This window comes from Pelodiscus sinensis, chromosome 11, assembly GCF_052426305.1.
Source record: "Pelodiscus sinensis isolate ZL-2025 chromosome 11, ASM5242630v1, whole genome shotgun sequence".
NCBI classification, from domain to species: Eukaryota; Metazoa; Chordata; order Testudines; family Trionychidae; genus Pelodiscus; species Pelodiscus sinensis.
Genome location: NC_143062.1, coordinates 6,984,129 through 7,010,981, shown reverse-complemented (window position 1 = coordinate 7,010,981; position 26,853 = coordinate 6,984,129). Strand labels below are relative to the sequence as shown.

Sequence of the window (26,853 nt, the reverse complement as noted above, 5' to 3'; positions counted from 1 at the left end):
GCTTTCCTCTCACTTGCCTGGGTCCGCCCGTCTCCCAGGCCTGATGTGGTTCCATTGAAGCCAGCCAGCCTGTGCAGCCGACTGTTGTTTTTGTGATGCTATGGTGACCAGCAGCAACAAGCGATTCTGGCCTCCAGAGGCTGCGGCCTGACCTCTCCGCAGCTGGAGCAGCACCGGGCTTTGTGGGGCTGGCATAGCAAGGGGAGACCGAGTTCCAAGGCCAGACCAGCCGGAGCGATTTATGTGCAGCCAGAGACTCTGGGCCACAGCCTCCCGCCCCTGCTTGTCTGTCTCTTCTCCTCCTCTGGGCAGTCAGAGCGAGGCAGGCGGGAAGCAAGCAGGGAGGGGGGTTGTTCTTTCCCCCCACAACTGGTCCACAGCGTGCACCCCCCAACCAGCCCCAGGAGTGCCTTCAGGGCCAGGAGATGCAACCGCCAGTGTTGAAATCCGGGCTTAGACTCAGAGATGCCCAGGCCCGATGGAGCCATTGGGATGCTCTAGTCTCACCTCCTGCTTGCCAGAGGCCACACAACTGCTACGGGGATGCTGTAGCCCCGGCACCAGGGTTCACACGCGCGTTCCAAAGGCAGCTGGTGTCGGACATCCGTGTGCCAGTGGGCTTCGCAGAGACGTGACCTGGAACCGGAACCTGGGCAGCTGGGGGTGACCTCGCTTCGGTGGGTGGCTGGCATAGACTGGGCCCAGCCTTTCACTGCTGTGGGGGGCAGGTGAGAGGTGGCAAATCTCCCCCACTCGCTCACGGGCACTGGAAGATGTTTGTCAACTCACAGCTGAGCTACCGGTGGCTCTCAGGCCTGCTGATCTTCATGCTACAAGTGGGGCTAAGTCCAGCTCCCCTTCTGAGGCAGGCCCCCTCCCAAAGCAGCGCCCTCTACTCACCTGCTGCACCTTGGCTGTTTCCTCTCTCTGCTGGGCCACCTCTCAGGTCCAATGTTCCCTCTAAGTGTTTCCATCTGTGTGTGGAATAAATGTGGTGATGTGCACCACCAATAGAAGTACAGGCTGTGATCAGCTGGGCAGCACCTGGGCACCCAAGCGCCCAACTTACTGGGAACACTGCTCGGGTCCCATCTGTCTTTACGGCCAGCTTCATTCCAGCCTCTCTCGGGCAGGCAGCACGAGTCTGGCACCTGCCAGGGTGGGCTAGCTAAATCTGGGGGTGCCAGCCAGGAAGATGGTAGTGGGCTGGGCACACCCCTCTTCCCATCCCTCCCCTCCAGCCCCGCTTGGGGAATGGGCTAGATCATCTGCACAGAACTTGTGGCTGGCTCCAACTCCACTCCCCGCCCTGGGAGCTGCTCTGCCCCTCAGCACGTAGCAGGGCCCTCCAGGCCTGACACCATTAGCCTTTACTGGCTCGCGCCAGAGCTGAGGGCAGAACCCAGGAGTCCTGCACCAGAGCCCCCCTGCTTTACCCACTAGACCCGACTGCCCTCCCAGATCAGGAGATCACCAAGGAGTCCTGCCTCCCGGCTCCTTTGAAAACGTCCCGCTGTGCACACTTTGGAGCACAGCTCCGCTCTGATTGCCCCTGCTCTAACCACTAGCCGGTCCCGCCCAGAGATGGCAACAGACCTCAACAGCCTGGAGGTCAGCCAGGAATCACCCGACCTACCAGTCCTGCTCCCGACCCCTCTGTAACGGCGGGCTGCCCCCCCCCCCGACTCACCCCCCGCCGGGCTATTTCTACCCCCGCCGGCCCTACAAAGTTTTCAGCGAGATCCTGGCCCGGCCCGGCGCCAGAGGAGCGAGGGGCGATCCGAGCCCGCCCGGGATCCCCGCCCGGCTGGGCCCTGCCTTCTTGCGCGGCGCTGGAGCCCAGGGGGCGGGGAGGAAGGCGCCGGGCGGGCTGCAGAGCGCAGAGAGGCGGCCGGGCGGAGGCTGCGGCTCTAGCCGGGCCCGCCGGGGGCATGGCCGGGGCCCGGGCCGCGGCGCTGGAGATGATCGAGCTGCGGAGCCTGGAGCAGCGGATCGACCTGACGCGGGGCAGCCCGGAGCGCCCCGTGCGCCTGGAGCGCACCAACGCCCTGCGCATCACGCCCGCCAAGGTGCCGGAGCTGCTGAGCCGCGTGCGGCGCGTCCGCCTGGTGAGCGGCCAGAGCGACCCCCGGCTGACGGGCAGCCCGGCCGAGGGCCACGCGTTCGGGCCCGGCGCCCGCGGCCAGCAGACCTGGTGCGACCTGTGCGGGGACTTCGTCTGGGGCGGCCCCCGCAAGAGCCTGCAGTGCGCCTGTGAGTACCGGGCCCGCCCCGAGGAGGGAGCCCCCCGGCCTGGGGGGCTCGGGGGAGGGGGCTCCGTGCTGACAGGCCAGGGGCTGGGAGCCCGGGCTGCCCCCACGGGCTGTCAGCTGCCCCGGCTGCCCTGCCAAAGCAGGAGCCGGGAGGAAGTGACGGCAGGAGCCGGGGGTCTCCAACTTCCCAGAGCTCCGGGCATCGCTCGGCCTGGCTTGCCCCACCCGGCTCCCCTTGTTGCCTGAGGGAGGGCAGGAGACTCCCTTGGCTCTCTCCCTGGCCCCTGCTCCCGTGCGGGGATGGCGGGGCCCTCCCATTCTCCAGGCAGGGCAGCATGTGGCTCTATCCGGGCCGGCCCGCGCCGTCCATGCCCTCTCGGGCCGGCCCCGTGTGGCGTGGGGCTGGCCAACGTGGGGGCCTGTGAGCTGGGGCGAGCTGCCCAGTCCTGAGACATTCACCCCCCTCCCCCCCACATGCGCACACACACGCGCGCACCCCCCAGACCTCTCTTTGCCTGGGATGCGCTGGGCTCTTCGGGCCGTAAGAAGGGCCGTAGGGGGTCCGAGCAGTGGCCCCGCTAGCCGGTGGCCTGCCTCTGGCGTGGCTGGTGCCAGATACTTCAGAGGGAATGAACAGGACAGGGAGATTACTGACTCACCCAAGCCCCCATGACCCCCGCAGGGACCAGCCCCTTGATGCCTCCCCCAGTCCAGCTCCGCAGTCTCTGGCCTGCTCCAGGCTGGTCAGTCCTGCTGAGTTCCCCTGTAAGATGAGCAGTCTGCAGACTCCACAGTGGGACCAGCCCCCTCGAGCATGGGCCCGGGGCCAGGCCGGCTGCACGTCCTGGCCCGTCGCAGGGCTGGCTGCAGGCTGGTGAAGTTTGGGGGGTCAGGCGCACTGAGCTCTCTGTTCTGCCGGGCACTGCGGGCCGTTAGGGGTCATTCTGTCACCCCCAGGCCTGGCCTAGCCACCCTCCCATCCCAGTGGGCGCCCTCTGCTGGAGATCTCCGAATGGCATGCAGAGGAAATTAACTAGTCCTGTGAACACTTGGGAGCCCCCAGGATTGGGGGCCAGCCCAGGGCCAGGAGACTGGCGATCTCCCCATCGGTCCCTGGCACCCGGTGGCTGCAGGGTGGCGAAGGGTAGATGCTTCCCTCTCCAGTTGCCTTCTTCTGACAGCCCCAGCAGCGAGCGGGGTGCAGGATGCAGCGTCTGAGTGGGGGATGAGGAGAGACCGGACGCTCCTCTTGAGGGTGTTCTAGCCCTGGCACTGCTGGGGCTCCAGTTCCAGCAGGCACAGAGCTGCTCGGGAGCCCCCCGGCTCTGAGTCACTGGCCAGCCAGGGGTGGTTGCTGGGAAGATTCCCAGGGCGCGTTGACCCACCTGCCCTCTCCCTGCAAAGCACAGAAAGTGTTGGTGTGGGAGAAAGGCCTGGGGTTATCGGCTCGCCACCCTGATCTGTTTGCCAGGCTGGGCTGGTGCCAGGCCGGCATGGGCGCAGGCCGACCAAGGATCCCCTCCAGCCACAGCAGGGATCGCGTGTCAGACTGCAAGCCAGGCCACCCTGGGCTGGGTGGGAGCTCTCTTGGCAGAAGCCCAAGCTGGGGGTAGAAGTGCAGCCAGAAGTGGCACTGTCCCTGTGGGCAGCTGAGAACCTGCCTGTCGGTGGGCATGGAAGCTGGGGGCACTTTGTGAGACTGGGGGTGTTACCCTCAGGGCTTGGCCGGGTCCCTGCCTGGGGGATGTGGCGATCGGCCTCCCCCGTCTCCTCCAGAGATGAGCAGGCTCCGGTCCCAGCCCTAAGACTTGGCTGGCCTTGCTGTGCCGTGTCAAACAGCTGCTGTGCTCCACCTGCGAGGCAGCTGCATTTCAGTGACGTGTGGCTGCGGGGGCTTGGTGACACGGAGCCAGGCCATGTGCTAGCTCCCAAATTCCCCCTCCTGCTGGAAGGGGCAGGAGCTGGTGGGGTCCATTCCTGGGGGGCGGCAGGCCTGGCGCAGGCTGTCTGGAGGGGCGCGGGGTGGCACCGGGATGTCTCTCTAGGTTGGGAGCGTTGACAGAGGCAACTCGGGGGGGGGAGGGGAGTGTCTCGGGGGGGCTCTGATGGGATCAGTGCCCTGGGGACATCCCGTGCGTGCCCACTTGCTGCTCTACCCATTCTCCCCGTCCTCAACATGCTCCTCCGGCCGCCGGGGCTCGCAGCCCCCTCGCTCGCGCAGGGACCAGGGCGTGGCAGCAGGCTCCGGGAGCCCTGCTGGAGAGGGGCCCGGGGCCCAGCAGGGGCTGTAACAGGCGGTACTGGGGCAGGAGGCAGAGCAGGGATGGTCTGAACAGGTTGGAAGCGGAGCCGGGCAGAACAGGATACTTTAGAGGTGCAATAACTGGAGGGCCAGGGAGACCCCACCCACCCTGACTGACGGACACCTCACAGGGCCAACCTGCTGTTGAGGGCGTATTCCCACCTCTGCCTCCTCTTCCCCAGTAGCATCTGGGTCTCGTTCGCCACCAGCAACCCCCAGGCTGGGGCAGTGATCTGGGGGGGTCCCTGGCAGCCCAGGTTTCTGAGGGCTGGGATGCTGGGCAGGCCTGCTGGGCCAAGTTTCCAGGCTCCCTGATGGAGAGCCAGTAGCCTGAAAGCACCAGCTGCCCCGGCTCCAGGCAGGACTTGGTAGGCAGCCCCAAGACAGGCTCCGTGGCTCTGCGGCAGCTCTGCCATGCAGGCTGGGCCCCCTGGGCTCGTGGGCTGCCCCTGTGGGGCCCGACTCCTGAGGAGAAGAGACCAGTCTGCAGTCAACGTCCCTGGGTAGATCAGGGCTTGGCCACGATTCTGAGAGACCTCGGTTTGTTTTTCCCTCTGGACGGAGGGAGGGGGCTGGAGAGGAACGTTCCTGGGAGGAAGCTGAAACCTTGGTTCATGTGACCCTGCAGGGGGTTGGGGGGGGAGATGCCGCACCAGAGGCAGCTGCACCGATTCTCCCTTCCCCTTTTGCTGGGTCCTTTGGCCCAGCACCCTCCCCCCTGCTGCCCCATGCTGGGCCCCGGGCTTGGCACCTCCGCCCCTTCCCTCCCCAGAGGACGGGATGTGGGAACATTCCCCTGCAGGAGTCTGCATCTCCTGCCCCTCCGTGGTGGGTGCGGTGAGGGGAGCTGCAGGCGGGCAGGTGAGGCCGTAACTGACCCGCGCAAAGGCGAAGCTCTGCTGCTTGTAACGGATCCAGCACCGAGCGCGTCTGCCCTCCCAAACGGCTGCACCACTTACAGATGCGCTCTTCCACTCCCGTCCTGCCCAATGCAGCTGCCTCTGGGGTGGGATGCAGCAGCTGTTTAGCAGCACGCAGGAAGCGAAACTGCATCCAAACTGCAGGGGGCTGGCAGGGCAGCAGAACCGAATGGCCCCGGGGCAGCCTCCCACGCTGATCCTTGTGAAAAGAGTAATACCGAACCCAGCGATGAATGCCAAGGGAACGAGGCTGCCATGGAGTCAGTACTAAATCAGAGGGGCGGGGCCCTCCTGTCCTTGGGATTGATGGGGCTCTGCACAGTACTATGGGACTGGTGCTCTTGTGCCCAGAGGCAGCTGGGGGTGGGGGGGCAAATGCCATTTTCGAGAGCTGCCATTTCACAATCTGCAGCAACACCCCAAGGAACAATTTGAAGGCGAATTTTACACTAAGGCCCTGTCGACTCGCGCAGTGAATTCACCAACTGACAGGCTACCCCTGGGGTTGGCACATGCCTGTTCAGTGGCATCATTGGCTCTTCCCAGGGTCAGTGTCTGCTCCGAGCTCTGGCCGGCTTTATGCTTGTCGGTGAACTAGCTCCTGTCCCCGGGAAACAGCCACAGAGGGGATAGGAAGGGACGGGTGGATGGACATTAAGACCCAGCGGTGCCCCAGATTTTCAGGTGCCCCATGCAGCTGTGCGTTCTGTGTATGGGTAAGGACGGCCCTCGGTGCGGGGCACCCCCTGCTGAGCCACCAGCCTGGCTTCCCAAAGCACATGGCACCCTAGCTCCATACTGGGACCTGGTGGTTCTTGTTGACCCGGGAGGGGAGGGAGAGAGCAGGATCTCCTACTGAGCATGCTCCTTATGTCCTTCAGCACAGCGCCCCCTAATGTCCTGGGCAGGGACTGCCAGGGGAGCCCCCCTCCTGCTGAGTTACCCACCCCACTTTCTGGATCAACGGGGCCAGTCCCATGCAGGCCCTCCCCAGGCCTGTGTGCGAGAGCTAACAAGGCCACAGCGCAGTGTGGGGCGGCTGCAGCGCCCGTTAAGCATGGTGCCCGGTTGCAAGCAGGCTGGGAAGGGTCTGGCAAGCGTCCATCTCCCTCCACCCCCAAGCCCTTCGGGGTGATGCAATGTTACCGATCGACAGGCCAGGCCCGACACCTCGCCCCCTTGATGCACGGCCCGTTCCTTTGCGTAATGTGACAGCAGTCCGGTGCTCGAAGCACTAGGAAGTTTTTCCTTCTTACACCCTGGCATCTGCTGTCATGACAGCATTGTCTGAGCCCCCCGGCGTCCAGCAACTGCCACGCCAAGGTGGCTGCAGCAACTACCGGCCGTGCCAAGGTGGCTGCAGGGGGAGGGGCAGCAAGCTCCCAGCCCGGCCCCTGGCTTCTTGCAGGCTGTCGCACTCAGCAGTAGGGTAGAGGGGCTGGCTGGGGGCACTGCCCCCTCTCCCCGGGAACTGCCCGAGCCCTGAGCCTCCTGCTGTCATTTTGCAGCCCACATGCCAGGTCCCTGTTGTAGGGAGTGAGGGGAAAGTGCAGAGCCTGCTGCGTTCCTCCTCTGTCCCCGCCCCTGCCCTGGGCAGCCGGGAACGAGAGGAACGCAGCCGGCTCTGCATTTCCCCTTGCCCCCTGCTCACAGGGAGAAGGAAAAGCAACAGGGACCTGGTGTGTGCAGCTGTGGCACCCTTGTCCCTCCCCTCCTCCCCCCGCTCTCACCCCTACACACACCCAGCCCCTGCACTGAATCCTGCACCCCCATATCCCCATCTGAGCCCTCATGCTCTCCCAGCCCTGCACCCCCATATCCCCCTATCTGAGCCCCACACACCCCCTCTGCCCTGACTCCCTGCTAGGGATGTAAAATCCTGTTTAATTAGTTAACTGGTTAAACATTATATGTAACCAGTTAACTGATTAAATAGGATGGGGGGGGGCCACTGCCCCCGTGCCATGGACAGGGGCTGCTTCAGCCAGGCTGGAGCGCCCCCCACCTGTGGCAGGCCCTGTGGGGCTAGAGCAGTCTCCTGCACATGAGGGATGGGGGGGAGGGGGACTGCTCCAGCCCCCGCCAGCTAACTGTAACCAGTAAGCCTCACCCCGAACCATTCACATCCCTACTTTCCACCCCCTGCCCTGAGTCCCTCCTTGTCCCCCCCGACCCTGACTCCTGCACCCCCAGCCCCCTGCTCTGAGCCCCTCTTACCCCCAACCCTGACTCCTGCATCTCCCCCCTATACCCCAACTCGGAGTCCCTCACACTCCACTCCCCACTTATATTTCTTACGGGTACTGTTGTATTGCACACACACAGAAACACCCTACTCTAAGGGGGGGGGGGGGTAGGACAGTACCTCTAAGTTTCTTTCATTCCTGGGTAATATCCAGCTGATTAGCAGTGCTCACAGCTGGTAGCATGTGTTTCTATGGGTGGTGCACATCTGCACTTGCCTTGGTGTATATAATAAAAGTTATTCCACACAGATGGAGCCAATTAGACAATTCTTGTTATCCATGTGATAAAAAAGTTAAATTGAATTCTGCCAGGCCTACTGATAAGTGACTCTCCCTGCTTCCCTACATGGGCGTTACTACAGGGGGTGTCTGAGAGAAGCGGAGAGCAGCGCTGTAACACTAGGGACCTGTTCTGCTGCTTCCTTACCGGTGTAAATCGGAGTCGCTCCATGGCATGGCGGGGGCACTAGTGCCAAAGAATCCGATTCTCTGTCCTGCTGGGTGCAGCATTAACCACTAGAGGGAACCAGAGACCTGCTGAAAGTTGTAGTTCCCCTCTAAAAAGAGCAGCTGCCAACCCCTGGAAAACTTGGGAGGAACTTTCCTTGGAGTGTTAAGAGTGATGGTTCTGCTCCTACAGCTGAGTCCTGCAGTGGGGCTGGGCCGCAGGGCCTCCTTCTCCAGCAGCTTCCAGGGCCGGGGGTTGGAAATGGGGGGGATTTCCAGGGCCTGGCTGCTAGCAGGGATCAGGGCTGCCTGAGATGTGCTAGTTAGAGACTGACTAGGTGTTCCTGCAAGATGGAAGTCTGGCAAGTCCGTGGAAGGAAGCTCACTGGTTAGCTGTAGGTAGAGGACGGGGGAGCAGAAAGGGAGAGGCCTTTGAGTTACCTGGACCCGTGATCAAACCCCGTCCCGAGTAGCTCATGACTCTGGTGGTGGCTTTTGTCTCTCGGAAAGACTTATTACTGTCTGTGTAGCCAATCTCGGGCTGTTTTCAGAGGCCAGATGTGAGGTTTTTGAACTCTTGGCACTGGAGAGCCTGCCGAGCAAGGCTGAGAACAGAAATCCCCCAGGTTTCTCTCCCTCTGTCTCTGCTGGGGGCCCTGTGACGCAGTCCCATCCGAACGCTCTAACATCTCCAAACTCAGAGGCGCCCCGCTGTGTCCATCTGCTCCCACTTCCCCTCCCCCACCGGGTTGCGTGGGGATTGGGGTGCTGGCAAGGACCCAGGACTGTGGGGAGGGAATGCAGCTCTGGTTTTCGAGCCCCATGTCTGCCATATGAAACCTTGTTCCCATTGAACCAGTTACTCGGATTGGGGAATGTTTTGTCCTGTGATTTGAAAAGGTCAGAAAAGTGACGTGTTTGAAGCAACAAAGTGGCCTGGAATGAAATTAGGTCCATGTTGTTTCTCTGCTTTTATTTTTAACCAAGATTCCCTAACTTTTGTCTCGATTTGGGTTGCTCGGGAGAATCTTGGGCCAGGAACCGCAAACGTTTCTTTTTCCAGAGCGTTTGACTGGTTCCTGCTGCCAAGCTGACCTTTCCTTTATGACATCAGAGGTGGTTGCCTTGGAGAGGATTGTGATGTCACAAGCAGTGGATTGTGATGTCACAAGCAGTGGATTGTGATGTCACAAGCAGTGGATTGTGATGTCACAAGCAGACCTTGGATGTGGTTGGAGCCAGGCCAGTAACACAGAGCAAAGTGAGACAAACAGAGAATTTACTATAAGGGAGAGGGACCCCTGCGGCTCTGGGGTGGGGAAGAGCAGGGCACCCTTACAGAGATCTGGGGGGGCCTCTCTTAGGCAGCGTCACGGCCCAGCGTGACTGGTGTTGGAGATTCCATCCTGGCTGCAGCCAGTCCAGCCAGGTGCCTGTTAATAGGCGCTTTGTGCTGGCGGGTGGCAGCGTGGCTCCGGGGGAAGGCGATGCTGCTGGGACACAGGCTCTTTGTCCCATGGCCTTTGAAGTGTGTGCAGCTGGGGGGACTCGCGCTGTCCCTGGCCCGTGGAGGGCGTGTGGGTGGAGGCCTCGTGGCTGGGCGGGGAAGCGGGGGGCTTTGCTGGGTCTGTCAGAGATCCCGGGGCAGGGGCAGAGAAATGGAGCTGCAGAAGCCCCGTCGGCTCCCGCCCAGCCCTCCTGTGAGCCAGGCAGGCGCGTCCTGTGGGCCTGTTCCCCAGGCACTGCTCTTGGCCCAGGCCAGGGTGCAGGATGCCCCCGGGCCTCTCCCCAGTGGCTGAGGCTGAGCACCCAGCTCCTGCCTCCTCGCCCTGCTGTCGCTTCCTGGGCAGGGCTATGCCCTGCCCTGACCTTCCCCTCGCACGGTCCTGCATCTGCCATGACCCTTCCCCCCCCCCCCCCCACTCCTGACGGCGCTGCAGGGGGCAGCAAATAGACATTAAAGGTCCCCAGTGCTCAGCATCTCGGGGCCCTGCGGCCGTGGGGCCCATGCTTCGTGGCCGAGGCCAGGCAAGCCGCACGCGCGGGTGTCCAGAGCCTCCTCCCACTCTCCCCCCCCCCCGGCAGATGTGGGGGATGGCAGCTGAGGGGGGATGGCTGGGCAGGTGGGGCAGAGCCCCCTGCAAGGAGATGGAGGCCCCAGTTTCCCAGTACTTGCTGATCGGTTTCTGGCAGGGACCTTGTGGGATCATGGGAATTTCCATTTCTCCTGAAAGTCCAGGGCGCAGGCGTGGACAGTCATGATTCAGCCAGGAGCAGGGGCCTCTCTGCTCCCGAAGACCCTGCCCAGCGGATGAGCAGAGCACCCACCGCTCTGTTGAGTGGTGCACATTCACACATGCCTCGGTGCATGTCATTTATTCCGCACATAGGTGGAAGAGAGGGAACATGGCCCATGACTCCCTTCTAACCTGAGCCTGGCCTGGCAGGGGTTGAGGATGATCCAAGACTAGGTTTGTCCTTTGCCCCCCCACCCTGAGTTCCCCTACAGCAGGGCTTTCCCTGAGGGACTGGGAAAGGAAACCCCAGCCGTCACAAAGCTGCACTTCAGCCCGCCTCCCCTGCTGCAAAGGGGCTGTTGGGTGTCAGATTTCCCCCTCCCCCCCCCGCCCTGGGGTTCTGGCAAGTGCTGGCCCCCAGGGGCTGCTACTCTTTCCAGCTGGATTCTGCCCCAGGCTGGCTCCCGTTCGCCTCACGCTGTCTCTCTCCCCTCCCCCCCAGACTGCAAGTTCACCTGCCACTACCGCTGCCGCGCCCTCATCCGCCTGGACTGCAGCGGCCCCCGGGACCAGGACAGCGACCCGGCCGAGGCCACCCAACAGACCGTGGAGAGAGACACCAATGTGGTAGGAGAGCTGCTGGGCTCCTGCCCCGGTGTGCAGGCTACAAAGTGCACCATGCGGGGGTGGGGGTAGGGACAGGGCTGGAGTTGCTGGGAGCCCCCCCCTTTCTCCATCTGCCCCTCCCCACAGTGCCCCCTGCTGGGCGAAGCTGGGGCTGGTGTTGCTCAAGCTCTTGCCCTTGCTGTCTGTCTCCAGCCCAAGCCTGGGTGCTGCTCAGCTGGTGGGTGGCTCCTGCCCCTCCCCCGCACAGCAGTTGGGGCGCTGGGCTGAGCTGGCCCCCAGGGAGAGCGTGGTCACTCGTGCGGTGGCCCTGGTGGAGCAGCCAGCTCCAGTTTCACCCGGAGACTGCACCTCTGCTCCCTGCAGCTGGTCCCTCCCCGCTGAGATCTCCCCAGGGCAGGGATGGCAGGGGTGGGGAGGCCCATATACCCAGGGGGCAGGCACGTTGCCAATTGATTCCATGCCACGTTTGGGGGTGTCTATTCTAGCAACACCAGCATCTGCCCCCTGCCTGGGATGCTCAGTGGGTCTGGATCCCTTACTGTCCCCCGCACAGCTGCTGGGACTGTCAGAAACTTCCCTGTCACCCCATCCCCATTACAGACCCCACGTCCCCGCCCCGCACCACTGTCCTTTTGTGAGCATGTGGGAAAGGTTGCAAGGATCAAAGCCAGTGCATAGGAAATCCGGTCCTGCCCTCCCCAGAAGGGCTGGTGCTGCTGTTGGGGCCGTGGATTATCCGCAGAGCAGCAGGGAGGGTGCTCTGATGCTTAGGGCCCTGGACGGGGACTTGGGGGCCCTGGCTCCATTCCTGACTCTCCTAGTGCCCCCTCGTCTCCATTTCCCCATCTGCAGAATGGGGACCTTCCCTACCTCCTAGGGTGTGAGTATCCCTGGTGAGCACTAGATCCATAGCACATGCCTGGGGCCGGCACGTGACCATGGGATCCCTGTGGGGCAGGGCCCATGTTTTCCTGTCTGCACAGTGCCTAGCACAGACTGGGCCCTCTGGGCCATGGCATCAATGCACCCCAGTCGCCTGGCTGGATTGGCGCTGCAAACTGTCTCCATCCCCTGTACAGCCTGCTCTGGGGAACGCTGAAAGCAGAGCGGCTCCTGGCTGGGGTGTGGGCTACCACGTGTCTCTTGGTGCCTCTGCAGCGGGTGTTCCCTGGGGCTGGATGGGCAGGCTCTTGTAGCCCTGTGGAGCTGTTGTCATGGTGCTTTGCCTCCCCGCCGTTTGAGTGCTCTTCAGAGCCGTCTCCATGCCCCGGCAGTGAATCCGAGCCAGACCTCCCCAGGGGCCGGGGGCTGTCGTGGTGTTCCTCCTGGTGCAACCGGAAAGCCGTCAGTCGCAGCGGCTACTGGCCATGGAAGGGAGTGCGGGGAGGGGGAGGGGAGCACAGCGAACAAGCCTTGCTGTGATCGGGGGCTTTGGGCAAGGGGGGGGTGTCTGTGTTGGGGAGACGCTTTGGAGTGAGTGTAGGGGGTGGATTGTGCTCTGGCTAAAGGCTGGGAGCTAGTTTGTTAGGGGGGGTTGCATTTGGGGCTAAGATGGGGGGAGAGGTTCCTGCCGGGTGGGATTGGCTCCGGCACTCGCTCTTTCCACGTGGGGTTGCCCCTCCCTGCTGGCAAACACAAGTGAGACTGAAAGCAGGCTAAGCCCTGCACCCTGCCCATGTCTCCGGGAGCCGCTGGACCAATCCCGGGAGGTGACAGGGCAGCCGGGCTCCATTGCCCCACACTGAACTCCAGGCGGTGCCCACCTCCCTCCTGCCGAGCAAGGGCAGCTGTGTCCTGATGGAACAGGTTCCCCTCTCCGGCTGCCTAGTGGCCGTCTCTCGCCCAGGTCCGGCCAGCCTAAGCTGTGCCCACCTGTGTCTCCGGGGCAAGGGGCTGCTGGCCTGAATGTGCGCCTGGCAGCCCCTGGCTAGAGCCCAGGCCTGAGAATCGGGGTAGGCACTGAACGACTGGGGAGGCTCGTGTGAACAGAGGAGACCCGGCCTCCCTTCCCTGCTGCGCTGGGCCAGTCACCTCAGGTGACACTGTGGAAGAGCTGCCTTAGACTGCTTCCTGTGCGGTACAGGGCCCCCGGCCCGGCCGGGGGGGCTGGGAGCGCAAATACACTTGAGGCCTGAGGAGCGCCCAGATACCGCCGTGATGGGCGGCAGGGCCGGGTCGCACGCTGAGCTAGGCAGTGGGGCCGGCGGTGGCGCCCTGCCCCAGGCTGGCTAATGGTGCGGCGCGGCCTGCACAGGGCGAGCTGCTTGGGGGATGAAATCATGGCCGGAAAGGGGCGGCCCCGGCCGCCTTCGCTCCGCCCCAGCCAGCTGCGCAGCCTCCCCGCCCTGGCGCGGTGTGTACGTTTCAATCTCAACGGCCCCAGCAGGCGGAGGCGAGGAGCAGCCGGGGGCCGCGAGTGTACAGACGGGCGGGCGGGCGGGAGCCGAGCCAGAGCGCACGGAACCGAGCCAGGGCGCACGGAACCAGAGCGCACGGGGCCGAGCCAGGGCGCACGGAACCAGAGCGCACGGGGCCGAGCCAGGGCGCACAACGCGCTCCGACCCCAGATCCCGGCTCGTTCCCAGCGGGCGGGCAGCAGAACCGTCGCGGGGCCGGGGATCCGGGCCGGACAAGGGCGAGGCTGGTTTCCAGGGTCGCGGGGCGAGCAGCGGCCGGGGAGGCGATGAGCGAGTGCGAGCCGGCCACCCCCTCTTTCGAGATGACCTGGAGCAGCACCACGAGCAGCGGCTACTGCAGCCAGGAGGACTCGGACTCGGAGCTAGAGCAGTACTTCACTGCGCGCACCTCCTTCATCCGCAAGCCCCACAAGGACAAGGTGAGGCGGAGTCGGGCCCCGATTCGGAGCGGGGTGTCGGGATGCCCCTGCGCCCGGAAGGGGAGACCCGACTCGGAGCGGGGGGGGGGGGGGGCGATCCGGATTCTGGAGGTGGCTCCGGGAGGGCTTTGGCCCCCTCCCTTCGAACCAGATGGCTGTTGTTTCGATTGCCCCGGGCCCATTGTGAGGGTGGGCCCCCCTCTGCGTGAGCCCTCGCCGCCGCCTGAGCCTGTTTCTTTGGCCCTGCTCCTGTTACTCCTGGCTCCTGTATCCCCACAGGCTTCCATAGGGGGCTGCTGGGTGGGTCTCCCAGGGGAACGAAGCTGGGTGGAGGGGCTCGCTGGCTGGCCGGCGAGCGGTACCCCCCCCCAGCCCACACACTGGACTCTTGCTGGCAGGCTGGCTGGGCTCACCCCAGTTTCTGGGATGCGGGGGGCGGATCTGCCATACCCCTGCCTTGAGCCTTCCCATGGGTGTATCAAAGGTGCCTGCTTGGGTAGGTGTGCTTGCCGGGAACCAGTTCGGGAGCCAGTTCCTAGAGAGTGAAACCAGCCCTTGTGACAGCAGCCAAAGGAGGAAAATAGCCTGGCCAAATGCCATGGGGTGCCCTTGTGTGTGTGTGTGTGTGTGTGTGTGTGTGTGTGCAGGGGAGGGGGAAGGGGGGTTCCTGTCGGCCTGGCCGAATGCCATGGGGTGCCCGTGGGGGGGTCCTGTCTCCCTCGTCTGGCTGGAGCGGGGTGAGCTCACCCGTCAGCAGTGGCAGTGTTACACGTGGCGGGAGCTTGGTGGGCCCCCTGCCAGCCCCTTATTGGACATTCGGTGTAAAGCCCCTCCCTTTGTGTGGCATGGGACGGATTGAGGGGCACAGGCTGAACCAGGGGGGGGCAGGTTCCAGGGTGGGCGCAGTGGGGGGAGGGGGGAGGCTGCGGGGTCAGACTCTCCGCAGCTGCGTTGTCCGAATCCCTCACCCGCCGTGTCTGTCTTTGGGCCTCCTGTGGTGTCCATATCCAGGGAGGCGGTGGTACGGGCAGGACCGGCTCTCTGGATTTACCATCAGTCCAGCACTCCTGGCTCATGCTGGCAGATGGGGAGGGGGAGCAGATGGAGGCTGAGTTAGGGAGATGTGCCCCGTGAGGACCCTGCCGGCTTGAGCTGCGTCTGGCACTCGGAACATGCCACCTGGTGCCATCGCCCTGCGGAGGCCCAGCCCCCAGGCTACCCGAGGGCAGGCGCGTCGGCAGAAGGACATAGCCACCCTGCTGGAAGGGTGCAGCTGCACTTGAGGCCGAGGGCTGGCCTGCGCTGGCACCCTGGTCACTTCGGCCACAGCCCTGGGCTGCCTTGGCTTCATCTGCCCTCGGAACCCAGCCGAGAGGCCACAGGGCGGGTAGCATCTGTGCCAGGGAAGGACGCCCGCTCCAGAGGGCTGGTGCCCAGCGTTGGGCTGACACCTCTGGCTGCCGCTAGCCAAAGGAGGTTGCCTTGTTAGTGGGTAATGGTGGCCAGGGAGGTCCTTGGAGTGCTCAGGGGTCTCCCAGCCTGCGGCCCTCGCTGAGCTGGGCCGGCATTACAGCACACGTGGCCCTGCTGAGTCTGGCTGGCCTGTGGCTCAGGCCGTGGCTTTCTCAGAAGGCCTGAGGTCGGGAAGCACAAGGATGTGAGACATGGGTGAGCTCAGCTGGTGGGCGGGGGGGGTTCCACCCCGCTGGTGACTGGAAGGGGGGCAGGTGCTGACAGAAACCAAGCACAGCAGGAGTGGGTGCTGGGCAGACTCCAAGGCCCCTGCTGCCCAGCACTGTGCTGCTGGCCACAGGCCCCCTCCCCTTGGGCCAGGCCCCTGAGTCCTGACCTGCAGCCCCCGTTGATGTTGAGCGAAGCTTGGCCTTTGTGTGGGGCAGCAAAGGGCCTGGGGACCCCCCCCCCCAGCTATGCCAGTGCCTGCTGCTCTGCAGGGCTTGCTGGAAAGGAATTGTGCCCAGTCTGCTGCTGGCTAAGGCTGTAGCCTCCCAGCTGTGAAAGCCCCCAACAGGCTGGTACATCCCACAGCTGGCTCGGAACCTGCCTGGAAACACCTCTGCAAGGTATCTGAAGGCGAGTGACAGATCCTCTGGGTGTGGGTGGGGTTGCCTAGTGGTTAGAGCAGGACTCCTGGGTTTGGTTGCCAGCCCTGCCCAGGTGGCCGTGGGCAGGTCACTTCAAAGCTCTGTGCCTCAGTGTCCCCATTCTGTCCAGTGTTCCTGGGCGTGGTGGATTGTCAAGCTTGGCTCACTACCAGGTGTAATGTGCGTTCAGAGCCTCGGCTCCGTCTGGGTTTGGCCCCCGTGCGTCGCTTCCAAGCAATTAACGATGGGAACAGCACACGCCCTGCCTGCGGGAGAAGTAGCGCGTGTGCGTGACTCAGTGGGTGGGCGCTATGCTCAGCCCACGGGGGAGCAGAGCTCCTGGGGGCTTTTCCTACTTCACCCCACAGGCCAGTGCCAGGGGTCCACTGGAGGTCATGGAGGGACGTCGCTGATATCGGGGGCTCGCCCAATGGGGAGCCGGCGCAGAGGGCAGGCACTGGGGGGGCAGCGATCTGTGTTGCTGGGCCCGGGCTTTTCAGGATGGGGCATTTCATGCATGGAGCTGAGAGCTTCGTGAGGCCCTGGGGTCTGGCTTGGGTGTGGGGGGCAGCCTTCCTGCCAGTGGCAAATAAGAAGGGGGCCTCTCCTGACCCCAGGAGTCTGTCCAGCCCCCAGGACGCTGCACTTTGCTCTCCAGGGCAAACCCCGTCCCCTCCCTTCCAGGCCACCGGCTCTGTCTCCTGCCTGGGAGGTTTAGGGGAGTCGGGGCTGCTGCCCTCCTGCGCCGGGCTCTGTGCAAAGGCCCGTCCGCCCCCCAGCTGTGTGTCTGCGCGCTGGGGGAGCCACACCCCCGCCACGCTGCCGGTCACCACTGAGAGTGCATCACCCGTGACGAAGGGTGATGGAGCAGAGCTGTAATGCAATCCGCCTGACTCAGAGCCGGAGAGAGGACGCAGCTGGGCCGGCTGTTAACCATTTCACCACGGCCCAGAGCAGCCGGCTCCTCCTCAGGGGTGCGCTGAGGTCAGGGAGAAACACGCCCCCCCATTGCGGGCTGCGGCTTAGTGTGCCCCTTCTTTGGGCAGGGCACCAGAGAACCCAGCTGCCGGGGCAAGGAGAGGGGCAAACGCAGCCAGGCTGGGCTGGGGGAGACTGACTCTAACCTGGGGAAGGGGGTTGTGGGATCCCAGCTCAGGCAGCGGGTGGCCCTGGGGTGAAGTATGTGCTGGGATCCACCCACCCCAGATATGCAAACAGCATCTTCTCCGGCCCCCGTGAGACGCTGCTGTGGTCCCCGTGTCCAGGAGAGGGGCCACCTGCAGCTCTTCTGCAGCCCGGGCCCTGCTCCTGCTCCAGGGCCTAGGAGCGTGGGGAGCTGCGGAGGAGACACGGCCCCTGGGCCAACCGGCTGATGCATCTAGAGGCAGCTGCGGGGCCCGGCCCCAGTGGTGAGAGAGGGCGCTGGGCCGACAGATGGTCGTTCGCTGCACGGTAGATAACCCAGGTATGCGAAGGGGCAGCCTGGGGCCAGGACCAAGCAGCTGGCTCCGGGTGCGGCGGCAGCAGGGATCGGCCGACTGGCTTTGCAGCGGCACCGCGCCGACCCGCACACCCGGCCTTCCGCGCCCTGATGGCTGAATGCCCTCCGGGCTGCTGGCAGCAGGGCATGGGGCATTCCTCCCAGCCAGCGGGGCTCCCCACACCTGGCACGGCAGCTTCTCCCGACGGAGCACCGCGCTGCAGGCCTCCCTCGCCTTTTCTGTGGGGCGCCCCTTTCCCGGCACATGGTGAGCAGTGACCTGGCCAGTCAGGACCCCCTTTGGCCTGCGCGGGTCAGACCTTGCGCCTGTTCTCATGCAGGGGGCTGAGCATCCCGGGACCCCCACAGGCGCCACTTAGGGGCAGCTTCCTGCGGACGTGGGGTGGCTGCCCGGGGACCTCAGGGCTGAGCGCACAAGCAGCTGCACCCCAGAGCTGAGGCTGCCTAGCTCCGGCTGTGGCGGGCAACTCCTGTGCAGCTTGGCCCGGGAGGGGGGGCCGTGAAATGCCCAGGGAGGGGGGCCGTGACACGCCCTCGCCCCAACTAACCAGCTCTGTGCTGTTTCCGTGGTGGCGTGGCAGGGCCGACCGCAAGGCTGTTCAAAGCAACACAGCTGATCTGCGCAGAGCGGCAGCAGAGGGCCCCGGCGTGTGCGAGAACCTGCCGCGTTGGGGGTGCCCTATGGCTGCCCTGTGTTCCCTGGGGCGTCTGTAGGGGGCGCTGCAGCACCGAGCAGGCGGTGATGTGTTATGTCATGTCCCAGCCAACGGGCCTTGCAGAAAATTCCCTTTGTTCTGTAAACAGGATGCCTGTGTCCCTCCCTGTGACTTTCCGTCCTTTGGCCGCAGGCTCCCAGCGAGCCCTTCCTGTCCGGGGATGGGCCGGGCTGCCTGCGCCGTGCACCCTGCCCTCACAGGCTTCCGCCTGCCTGCTCCTCAGGGGAGAGCGACTTCCCCTCCGTTCCTCGCCCCGGACCTCTGCGCGCAGGGGACGCGCCCCACCCCAGACGCACGCCCATGTCCCTGCAAGAACGCAGCCAGGCCAGGGCTTGGGGGACTCTGCATAAGCTGCCGCAGGCTGGGTCACAGAGCGGAGCTTCCCTCGCTCCCATGGGGTTACAGCTGTGGACCCAGAACCCAGCTAATAACTTCCACGTGGTGCATTGATTCCCAAAGCCAGTGTGGCTGAGGCAAAGTCCTCCTGAGCTCACCTCCTCCTCAGCCTCTGGCCAGCCCAGAGCTAGAGACTGGGCCGTGGCTAGCAGTCACCGTTCTGCACACTGCAGTCACCGAATGCAGGAGTTCAAAGCAGCTCTTCACTTCTTGTCCTAAATGCGACTTGGAAAGGCAAGTGGGAAACGAGGCACCTGCTCGGTTTTCTTTTTGTCTGTGTCTGTAGGAAGAGCAGGGCTCTGCAAGGGCTTTCTCAGCCTGTAACTGAAGGGTGCTGAAAATTTCACCCGGGAGCGTTTTCCTCCTACCTGTTTATCAAGCATTTGAGTGAGATGGGTTAACAGAGACAGATCAATTGGAGCATTTGCTCTCCCCTTCCCTTTCATTAGTCATCATTCATCCCTCGGGCGTCTGCTGACGTAACCCACCAGCTCTCCCGTGGTCTGGTGAGTCTTCCTGGAAAATGGGGATGATTGCAGTGCCCCAGCCATGCTGTGTCGGTGGGATAAGGCATCGCTCCAATGGAGTTTGTCAGGAGATGGATGTCTGTGTCCAGCTTTGGAGAGGGGCTGGGTGTGAGATTCCACCTCCCCGAATGTGCAGGATAATTCCTTGTGGTCGACGGCCGGCCCAGCTGAACGGCCCCTGGGTGCTGCTCCCAGAGTTCTGCCCCGATCTCTTGTTTGTGGAGCAGAATCCAGGTGTTTGTTCCCTTCCCCCAACCAGGGCACAAGCCCCGGCCCAGAGCTAGGGCAGCACAGCTGAGTTGGCACGCTGGAGAGCTGGTCCCTAGGGCACCGTCGGCTCTGTGCTCCCGCTGACTGATCCGCGGGGCCGGAGACCTGGGAGCTGGGGGTAGGGACGTGAAGGACTAGTCGACTATTCGATAAGAAAATGCTTAGTCGACAGGATAGTCGACTAGTCACTCCCCCTCTTTCCTGCCCCTATCAGATAGAGGCGGGGGAGGGATATAAGGGGGGTACTTCAAAGCGTCAGCACTGCACGGAGCCCTGGATCAGCTGGGGAGTCCCCAGCTGACCCCGGACTTCAGTGCTTTTGCCCTGGGGCTGTTGCTACACTGTAAAGGTGAAGGCGCCCTATGGACTAATGCATCGACGATGTGATTAGTCAATTACCCGATACTTAACATCCTCAGCTGGGCGAGGGGCTGGAGTAGCAGCCACAGCGTGGTGGGGGATAAAGCAGGCTCGGCTCGGCCGCAGCGCTGCAGCTCCAAGCACCTGGTCGGCAAGAACTAGCGGGCAGCCTGGCGAGGGAGTAGCAGTCTCCCCCGCTCTCCGTGAGTGCTTGCGTGGCCTGCCAGGGAGGTGTGCCGGGTGGGGTGGACGGGGCTGATGCCAAGGGTTGGCTGCAGGCAGGCGAGTGACTGCCGGACTCGCGGGGTTAAGAGAAGACAGGTCTAGCAATTGCAAATCTGACGGATGGCTGGCTTTCTGGCTTGCAGCCCCAGGGGGCGTGTGCCGGTCCCTGAGAGGCGCGTGTGTGTGCGTTGGGTGCCTGTGTTGGGCACATGGGGTGGCCTGGCTGGGCGAGGCGGTAGGGCCAGAAGGCGAGCCAGAAGCAAGCCATGGGAAAAGCAGTAACTGAGTTTTATAGGGAATCCCCCTCGGACTATACCCAGCGCAGAAATCCTATGAAAGGTTGCCAGAGCGGGACAGGCGGCCGACTCTCTGACCGGCGTGCGCCCGTCCACGCGGCGCGGCTGCTATCGAATGCGTGGCTGCGAACACAGGAGCGCACGTAACAGTATCCCCTGTCGCTTCTCAAAAGAATCGACTTTTCCTCTCCTTGGCTGTCAGTCCTGTGCTCCTCCCTGGCTCAGCAACCTGGCTTCTGGGGCATTCCAGGACGAGAAGGCCATTGCAGAGAATCGACACAAGTTCTTTGCATCTGTCTTCACGGCCGGCCTCCGGTGCCCCCCTAGCTCCACCCCTCCATTCTCCTTCTCCTGCCCCTTGGGCCAGCCGCCCCTTTGGGGGGCAGGTTCGGGGTCCCCGCCCGGGCCGCCCTGCTGCCTGTCTCCTGCCCCTGGACAGCATGCTGTGTAGTGTGTCTGTGCCGTGGGTGACCATCCAGGGGCGAGTCCACACGTCAGACGTGTGCCATGCAGCGGAGGGCTATGTGCCACGTGCCTTTCTCATCACACGCCCCCCCCCCCCACCATCCTGCCCAGGCAGCTGCCAGCTCTGCTGTGGTGGGAAAGGAAAGGAAGCGGTTCCCAGAAATCCCTCGAGCTCGGATTGGTCTGTGATGAGCTCATCTGCAATTCCCCTGGCTGGTCATGGGGGGGGGGGTTATGTCAACAGGAATCCAGGCTGATGCAACAGGGTGCAAAAATTCTGTCGCAGCAGAAAGTCAGAGGCTTGTGCGCTCGTAGGCGCTGGTAATCCAGGGGCTGGCAGCATTGTGTGCTAAGGGGGCCCATCGCTGTGGCGTCGGGGCGGCTCACTGGGTCCTGGCTGTGGCCGTGCCCGACGGGAGGGCTGTGTCTAGATCTCCTGTGCCAGCCCTGGGCGGCTTTGGGTTTATAATCCCTTCTGCCAGCCTTTGCTCTGGTACAGCCCCGTGGGGTTAAACAGAAGCCAGCGGCCAAACGCCAGGACACCGGGGCCAGTGTCCGCAGGGGCCCAGAGCAGGTGATCTGAGTCATCCTAGCTCTGTTTGCTGGGCATCTGTAAATCCAGCCCTGGTGGGGGCGGCCCAGAGGCACCATGGGCAGAGTCAGGGGTGTACATAGGGTCTGCTGCTGGAGCCTCCTGTGCTTCCTCTTGGGGGCAGGATGCAGACTCGTGCCCGAGCGATACGCCCGCAGGCCGGCCAGGCTCTGCAGCGAGTGCCTCTCGCCCTGGCTCAGGCCGGCAGCCCCGGCTTCGTGAAGTGGCTTCTCCAGGGGTAACAGCTGTCTGCCCTGCTGGCTGGCGTGGTCCCACTTGGGCTCAGCCTGGGCACAGCCTCCCCTGGCCTGGCCTGGCCCGTAGCTGCCGCCTGATGGAACCTCCCTCTGGCTGGCAGCCTCTCCGAAGCCGCTGAGCAGGTGCGATTGATATCGCCCCAGCCTGGCTGGCCAGTCGCCTCCGCACCCGTGGCCCGGCTGAGATGCACTTGGGAGGGCAGGGAGGGATGGCCTGAGCGCCCCAGCTGCCCAGGGAAGTGGGCTAACCCCCCGCTTCTCGCCCCTTCAGGATGAGCAGATTGACTGGGAGAAGCCGGTTCTGAGCCAGGCCGAGATCGAGCAGAAGATAAAGGAATACAACAGCCAGATCAACAGCAACCTCTTCATGAGCCTGGTGAGGCCTGGGAGCCAGGGCAGGGCAGGGAGCTTGTAGCACGGGGTTGGGCCCAGGGATCCCACTCCGGGTCTTCCCTGCTTCTGGGGGCTGCACCCAGAGCCCATTCCAGGGATCCCACTCCAGGTCTTCCCTGCTTCTGGGGGCTGCACCCAGAGCCCATTCCAGGGATCCCACTCCAGGTCTTCCCTGCTTCTGGGGGCTGCACCCAGAGCCCATTCCAGGGATCCCACTCCAGGTCTTCCCTGCTTCTGGGGGCTGCACCCAGAGCCCATTCCAGGGATCCCACTCCAGGTCTTCCCTGCTTCTGGGGGCTGCACCCAGAGCCCATTCCAGGGATCCCACTCCAGGTCTTCCCTGCTTCTGGGGGCTGCACCCAGAGCCCATTCCAGGGATCCTACTCCAGGTCTTCCCTGCTTCTGGGGGCTGCACCCAGAGCCCATTCCAGGGATCCCACTCCGGGTCTTCCCTGCTCCCAGGGACTGCGCCCATTCCAAGTTCGCTGCCCCATTTTCCTGCCCCACTCCCAGGCTCTGCCCAGCTCATTCTCTCTCTGCCTCCTCCCAGAACAAGGATGGCTCCTACACTGGCTTCATCAAGGTGCAGTTGAAGCTAATCCGGCCAGTCTCAGTGCCAGCCAGCAAGAAGCCGCCCTCCATCCAGGACATGAAGAAGGCGCCGCGGTCCCAGGCAGTGAAGCGCCGCACGTCCTTCTACCTGCCCAAGGACACGGTCAAGCACCTGCACATCATCTCCCGCACCCGTGCCAGCGAGGTCATCGAGGCCCTGCTCAGGAAGTTCATGGTGGTGGACAACCCCCGCAAGTTTGCCCTCTTCGAGAGAGCGGAGAAGGACGACCAAGGTACCGGCCTCCTCTCCCCCCTGGCTGCAGTCCCTGTGTCAGCTGGCTCTAAAACCAGCCAGGGCTGTTCCCGTTGTGTAGCTTACACTGACCAGCCAGGGCTTATGTCTTGCCCTGCTGCTGGGGCTGCCTTCCCTCACAGCACCCCCTGCTGGGAGAGGATGAGGCTGGAAACTTGCCACCCCCCACAACCAGTGCCCTGCCCCTCCCCACAGCACCCCCTGGTGGGAGAGGCTAGGGCTGGCATAGCTGGGAGCCCCTTCACAGCCAGTGCGCCTGCCCCTCCCCACAGCGCCCCCTGCTGGGAGAGGCTAGGGCTGGCATAGCTGGGAGCCCCCTCACAGCCAGTGTGCCCTGCCCTTCCTCACAGCGCCCCCTGGTGGGAGAGGCTGAGGCTATGAGCACTCCCCTCCCCACAGCGCCCCCTGTTGGGAGAGGCTGGGAGCACCCCCTCCCCACAGCGCCCCCTGTTGGGAGAGGCTGGGAGCACCCCCTCCCCACAGCGCCCCCTGCTGGGAGTGGCTGCGGCTGGCGTAGTGACGGTGGTTTCCCCCTCCTGAGCGGTGTGCCGCCTGCCGTTGCAGTGTACCTGCGGAAGCTCTCGGACGAGGAGCAGCCCCTGCGTCTCCGGCTGCTGGCTGGCCCCAGCGAGAAGACCCTCAGCTTCGTTCTGAAGGAGAACGAGACCGGAGAGGTCAATGTGAGTCGGGGAGCAGCCTGGCGTGAGCCAGGGGAAGCCTGTGGGTTGTAAGGAGAATGTTGCAGCACTGCCCCCTGCTGGCTGCCGGGCTGTCAGGCTCTGATGGCAGGGCGAGCTGGCCGGAAAGCCAGAAAGGGGGAATGAAGTGTGTGTGTGGGGGGGTGTCATGGATCCTCTCCAGGGCCGCGTCCTGCCCACCCACCAGGCCTGCTGCAAGGGGAACCTGAGCCCCTGGGCGCTTCATCTGAGTGGAGTCCAGCTGGCACCCCAATCCAAATCCCAGGGCACGCCCCCCCTTTGCCTGCTGGAACCCGCTGTCCAGCCCCCTTCTGGGCACGGCACTGACCCGTCACAATCCCCAAAAAATGGAATCACTCCGCCCCCAGGACTCCTGCAGGGTGTGACGCTGCCGAGTCCAACATAACTCTGTCGGGGGCACAGAACAGTTGGGAAGCTGTATGGACGCCTGCTCGGACGCACACTCGCTCTTTGTACAGGCTTGTAACTTGATGCTCTTCATCTGTGGCAAAAGGGGTTCTCTGCTGGCCGTCCCCCGTGAACCCCTTACAGAGGCAGGAGCCCTGCTTCCTCTGTCCTCCTCCTGGTAACTTTCCAAAGCCCCTCCTTTCACATGGGGCTGGAAGTGTCTTCTCCCGGCCAGAGAAACCCCTTTTGTCCCACGTTTCTCCGAACAGAGGTCCGTTCCTCCCCATTGTCTGTGGCCGGCACAGACATCCCGAACCTTGGGGGAGCCACGTACAGACGGGGGTTCCTGGGCACGGTGGGAGGGAAGCAGAGGTCAGGACTGAGGTGTGATGTGGCGGGCAATGGATAGGGAGTTGACGGATGCTGGACTGGAGTCCCCGTGACTCCAGTCACAGACCCGACGCAGTCCCCACTGTTATTGCAGTCCCGGGCTCTCCCCCACCCTGTGGATCCCTGCCAATGCCCATCAGACCCAGCCTGCAGCCTCGCAGCCCTTTCTGTTCTCAGCCCCCCAAGGGTGGCTGCTCCATCCTGTGGCCCCCCCCTTCCAGCCCTGGGTTCCAGCCCCCGAGCTCAGAGCTCTGCTGGAGCCCCACGGCCCTGACCTGCGCAGGCCCCTGGAGTGACGGGCCCTCTGCCCTCTCGCCCACAGTGGGACGCGTTCAGCATGCCCGAGCTGCACAACTTCCTGCGCATCCTGCAGCGCGAGGAGGAGGAGCACGTCCGGCAGATCCTGCAGAAGTACACCCGGTGCCGCCAGCAGCTGCAGGAGGCGCTGACCGCCCGCACCCCGGGCTGAGCTGCCCCCGCCCCAGACCTGACACTCCGACCGACGCCAGGTGGCTGGGCCAAGAAGCGGCAAGGCCAGGCGGACATGGACAGATCCACGCCGGGACTGCCTGTGGGGCGGGAGCTCCCCTGCGAGGGTGCAGGGAGGTGGGGGGGAAGTGTGGGAGGGGCCCCGGTGCCGTGTGGGGCGCGAGTGTAAGCGAGAGGGGGCTGTGTGCATGGGAGCATTTCTCCGGAGGGGGATGAACTGCCCCCCCATTGTGTGTGTGTACGGGGGGGGCTACTGGGCGACTGCCGGAATGGCTGCTTCCGGCTGTGCCTTGGGGAGGGGTGGGGCTATACAGCCCACCTGGGTTGCTTCTGCCTGGCTCCCCTAACCAGAACCCTGCCCCCCAGCCCTGGGGACAGGAGTGGGCTCAAGCGTGGGAGGGCCCAGGATACGTCCAGCCATGCCCGGCAGCTCCTGAAGCAGGACGGCCAGCCAAGGCTGCCTCACGCAGACCTCTGTCTTTCCAGGATGAGCTAAGGGGACCACATGGGGCAGAGCCATCCCTGGGCGGAGCCTTAATGGGGCTGGGCCAGGGATGGGTCTGCCCCCATGGGGATCCTGGAGGAAAGGCCTTGGGGGTGTCTCTTGGCTCAGTCTGCCATGTGAATGGGGGGACACCTCCCCCCCACAACCTGCTCGCCATGGGCTCCATACGCCCTGGCGGAGTGCGGGCTAGCAGCTATGGAGAGTAGAGATGGGCGGGGAAAGGAGGGTAGCCCTAGTCTGGAACAGCCCCTGCCACCCTTACCTGGGGAAGCAGCAGTCCCCCTGTGCCCAGGGGCTGGGGCAGGGCTGCCAGGCTGGAGTGAAGCAGCCAGGCGGCTCCCCGTGCGCGTGTGGGAACAGAGGCCGTGCGAATGCACCCGGGAGGCCCCCCCGGCTTGGCAGTGGGGCCTCGCTCTGGGCTTGGCGGTGCCCAGTGAATGGTTCTGAAACTGACGGTTGAATGTCCCGAGCTCCCCGGGCCGGCGGTGCCCGAGGCTCGGCCTGTGTGTGGCTGGCTCTGTGAGGATCAATAAATGATTCGGGGCAAGGCTGGTGCTGTTGTTCCTTTGGAGCTGGGTGCGGGCCCAGAGGCCAAGCCTGCAGCCTGCCGGTGTCTCCGTGGCCCTAGCAGCGGCGCAGGCACCCCTGGGCATGGGCCAGCGCTGCCACAACCAGCCCCCTCTCGGGGTGGCAGGGGCGCTCGCTCCCCATGCCCCGTCCAGCTCTCCAGCACTGGGCTGGGTGGCACAGGGCTCTCCTCTTCCTCCCATCTGCGCTGCAGTGGGAATGGGGGGCTGGCCAGTGCTGTGTCCCTGGGGGGGGGGGGGATGACTTCTCTCGCTCTACCCCAAGCAAAAATATCACAGCTGGTCTGCTACATGTGTCCTTGTCTGCCCTGCACCCTGGATGGATCCCAACACTCTGGAGCCTGTTTCCTCCACCCCCACTGAGCTCCCAGGATGCTTTGCACTGGTCAGGAGAAACAGGCAAAGCCACCTAAAGGTGCAACCATTGGGATGCCTGCCTGTCAGGCTACAGTGGGCGGGAAGCAAACTGATCCCACCCCTCACCCTGCCCATCTGGACCTCCTGCTCCCCATGCAATTTCCACTTGCTGCCACGTGTCCCCCTCTTACACCAGGCTCAGTGCTGACGTGACCTGAGGGCCAGCTGCCAGTCGGGTTTTCAGTGCCCCACTCCAGGCAATACTCCCTTGCCTTTCCCCCATGCCTGCAGCCAGACAGCAGGGCCCCTGAGTCAGAGCTGAACACCTCTCCCAGGGACCTGCCCTCAGGAAGAAGGCATAAGCCCGTGAAATTGACAGCGGCATGGTGCCACTCGCCTTGCAGGAGCCCAGACCCCTTTAAAAAGGCAAGGCTCATTTCCCCCAGTCCTGAAGTGCAGCCAGCTCTGGTGTGGAGCACGGCAGCTGTTTCAAACGGCCCCAGCAGTGCTCTGCGTCAGTGTAGACCAAGACATAGAGCTGATGCGGGTATCCTCAAGGAGGGAGGGAGGGAGGATGGATCTCACTG

At 64.0% G+C, this 26,853-nt stretch overlaps 1 protein-coding gene across 1 annotated transcript; it reads left to right on the top strand.

Moving 5' to 3' along the window:
• The first annotated feature begins 1,847 nt into the window (after positions 1–1,847).
• On the top strand, positions 1,848–25,870 carry RASSF1 (Ras association domain family member 1). Its single transcript, XM_075939519.2, has 6 exons — positions 1,848–2,253; positions 10,907–11,031; positions 21,846–21,950; positions 22,518–22,812; positions 23,397–23,512; positions 24,651–25,870. The coding sequence occupies exons 1-6, from the start codon at positions 1,932–1,934 to the stop codon at positions 24,795–24,797; spliced, it is 1,110 nt and encodes a 369-aa protein (XP_075795634.1). The 5' UTR covers positions 1,848–1,931; the 3' UTR covers positions 24,798–25,870.
• Positions 25,871–26,853: the final 983 nt, after the last annotated feature.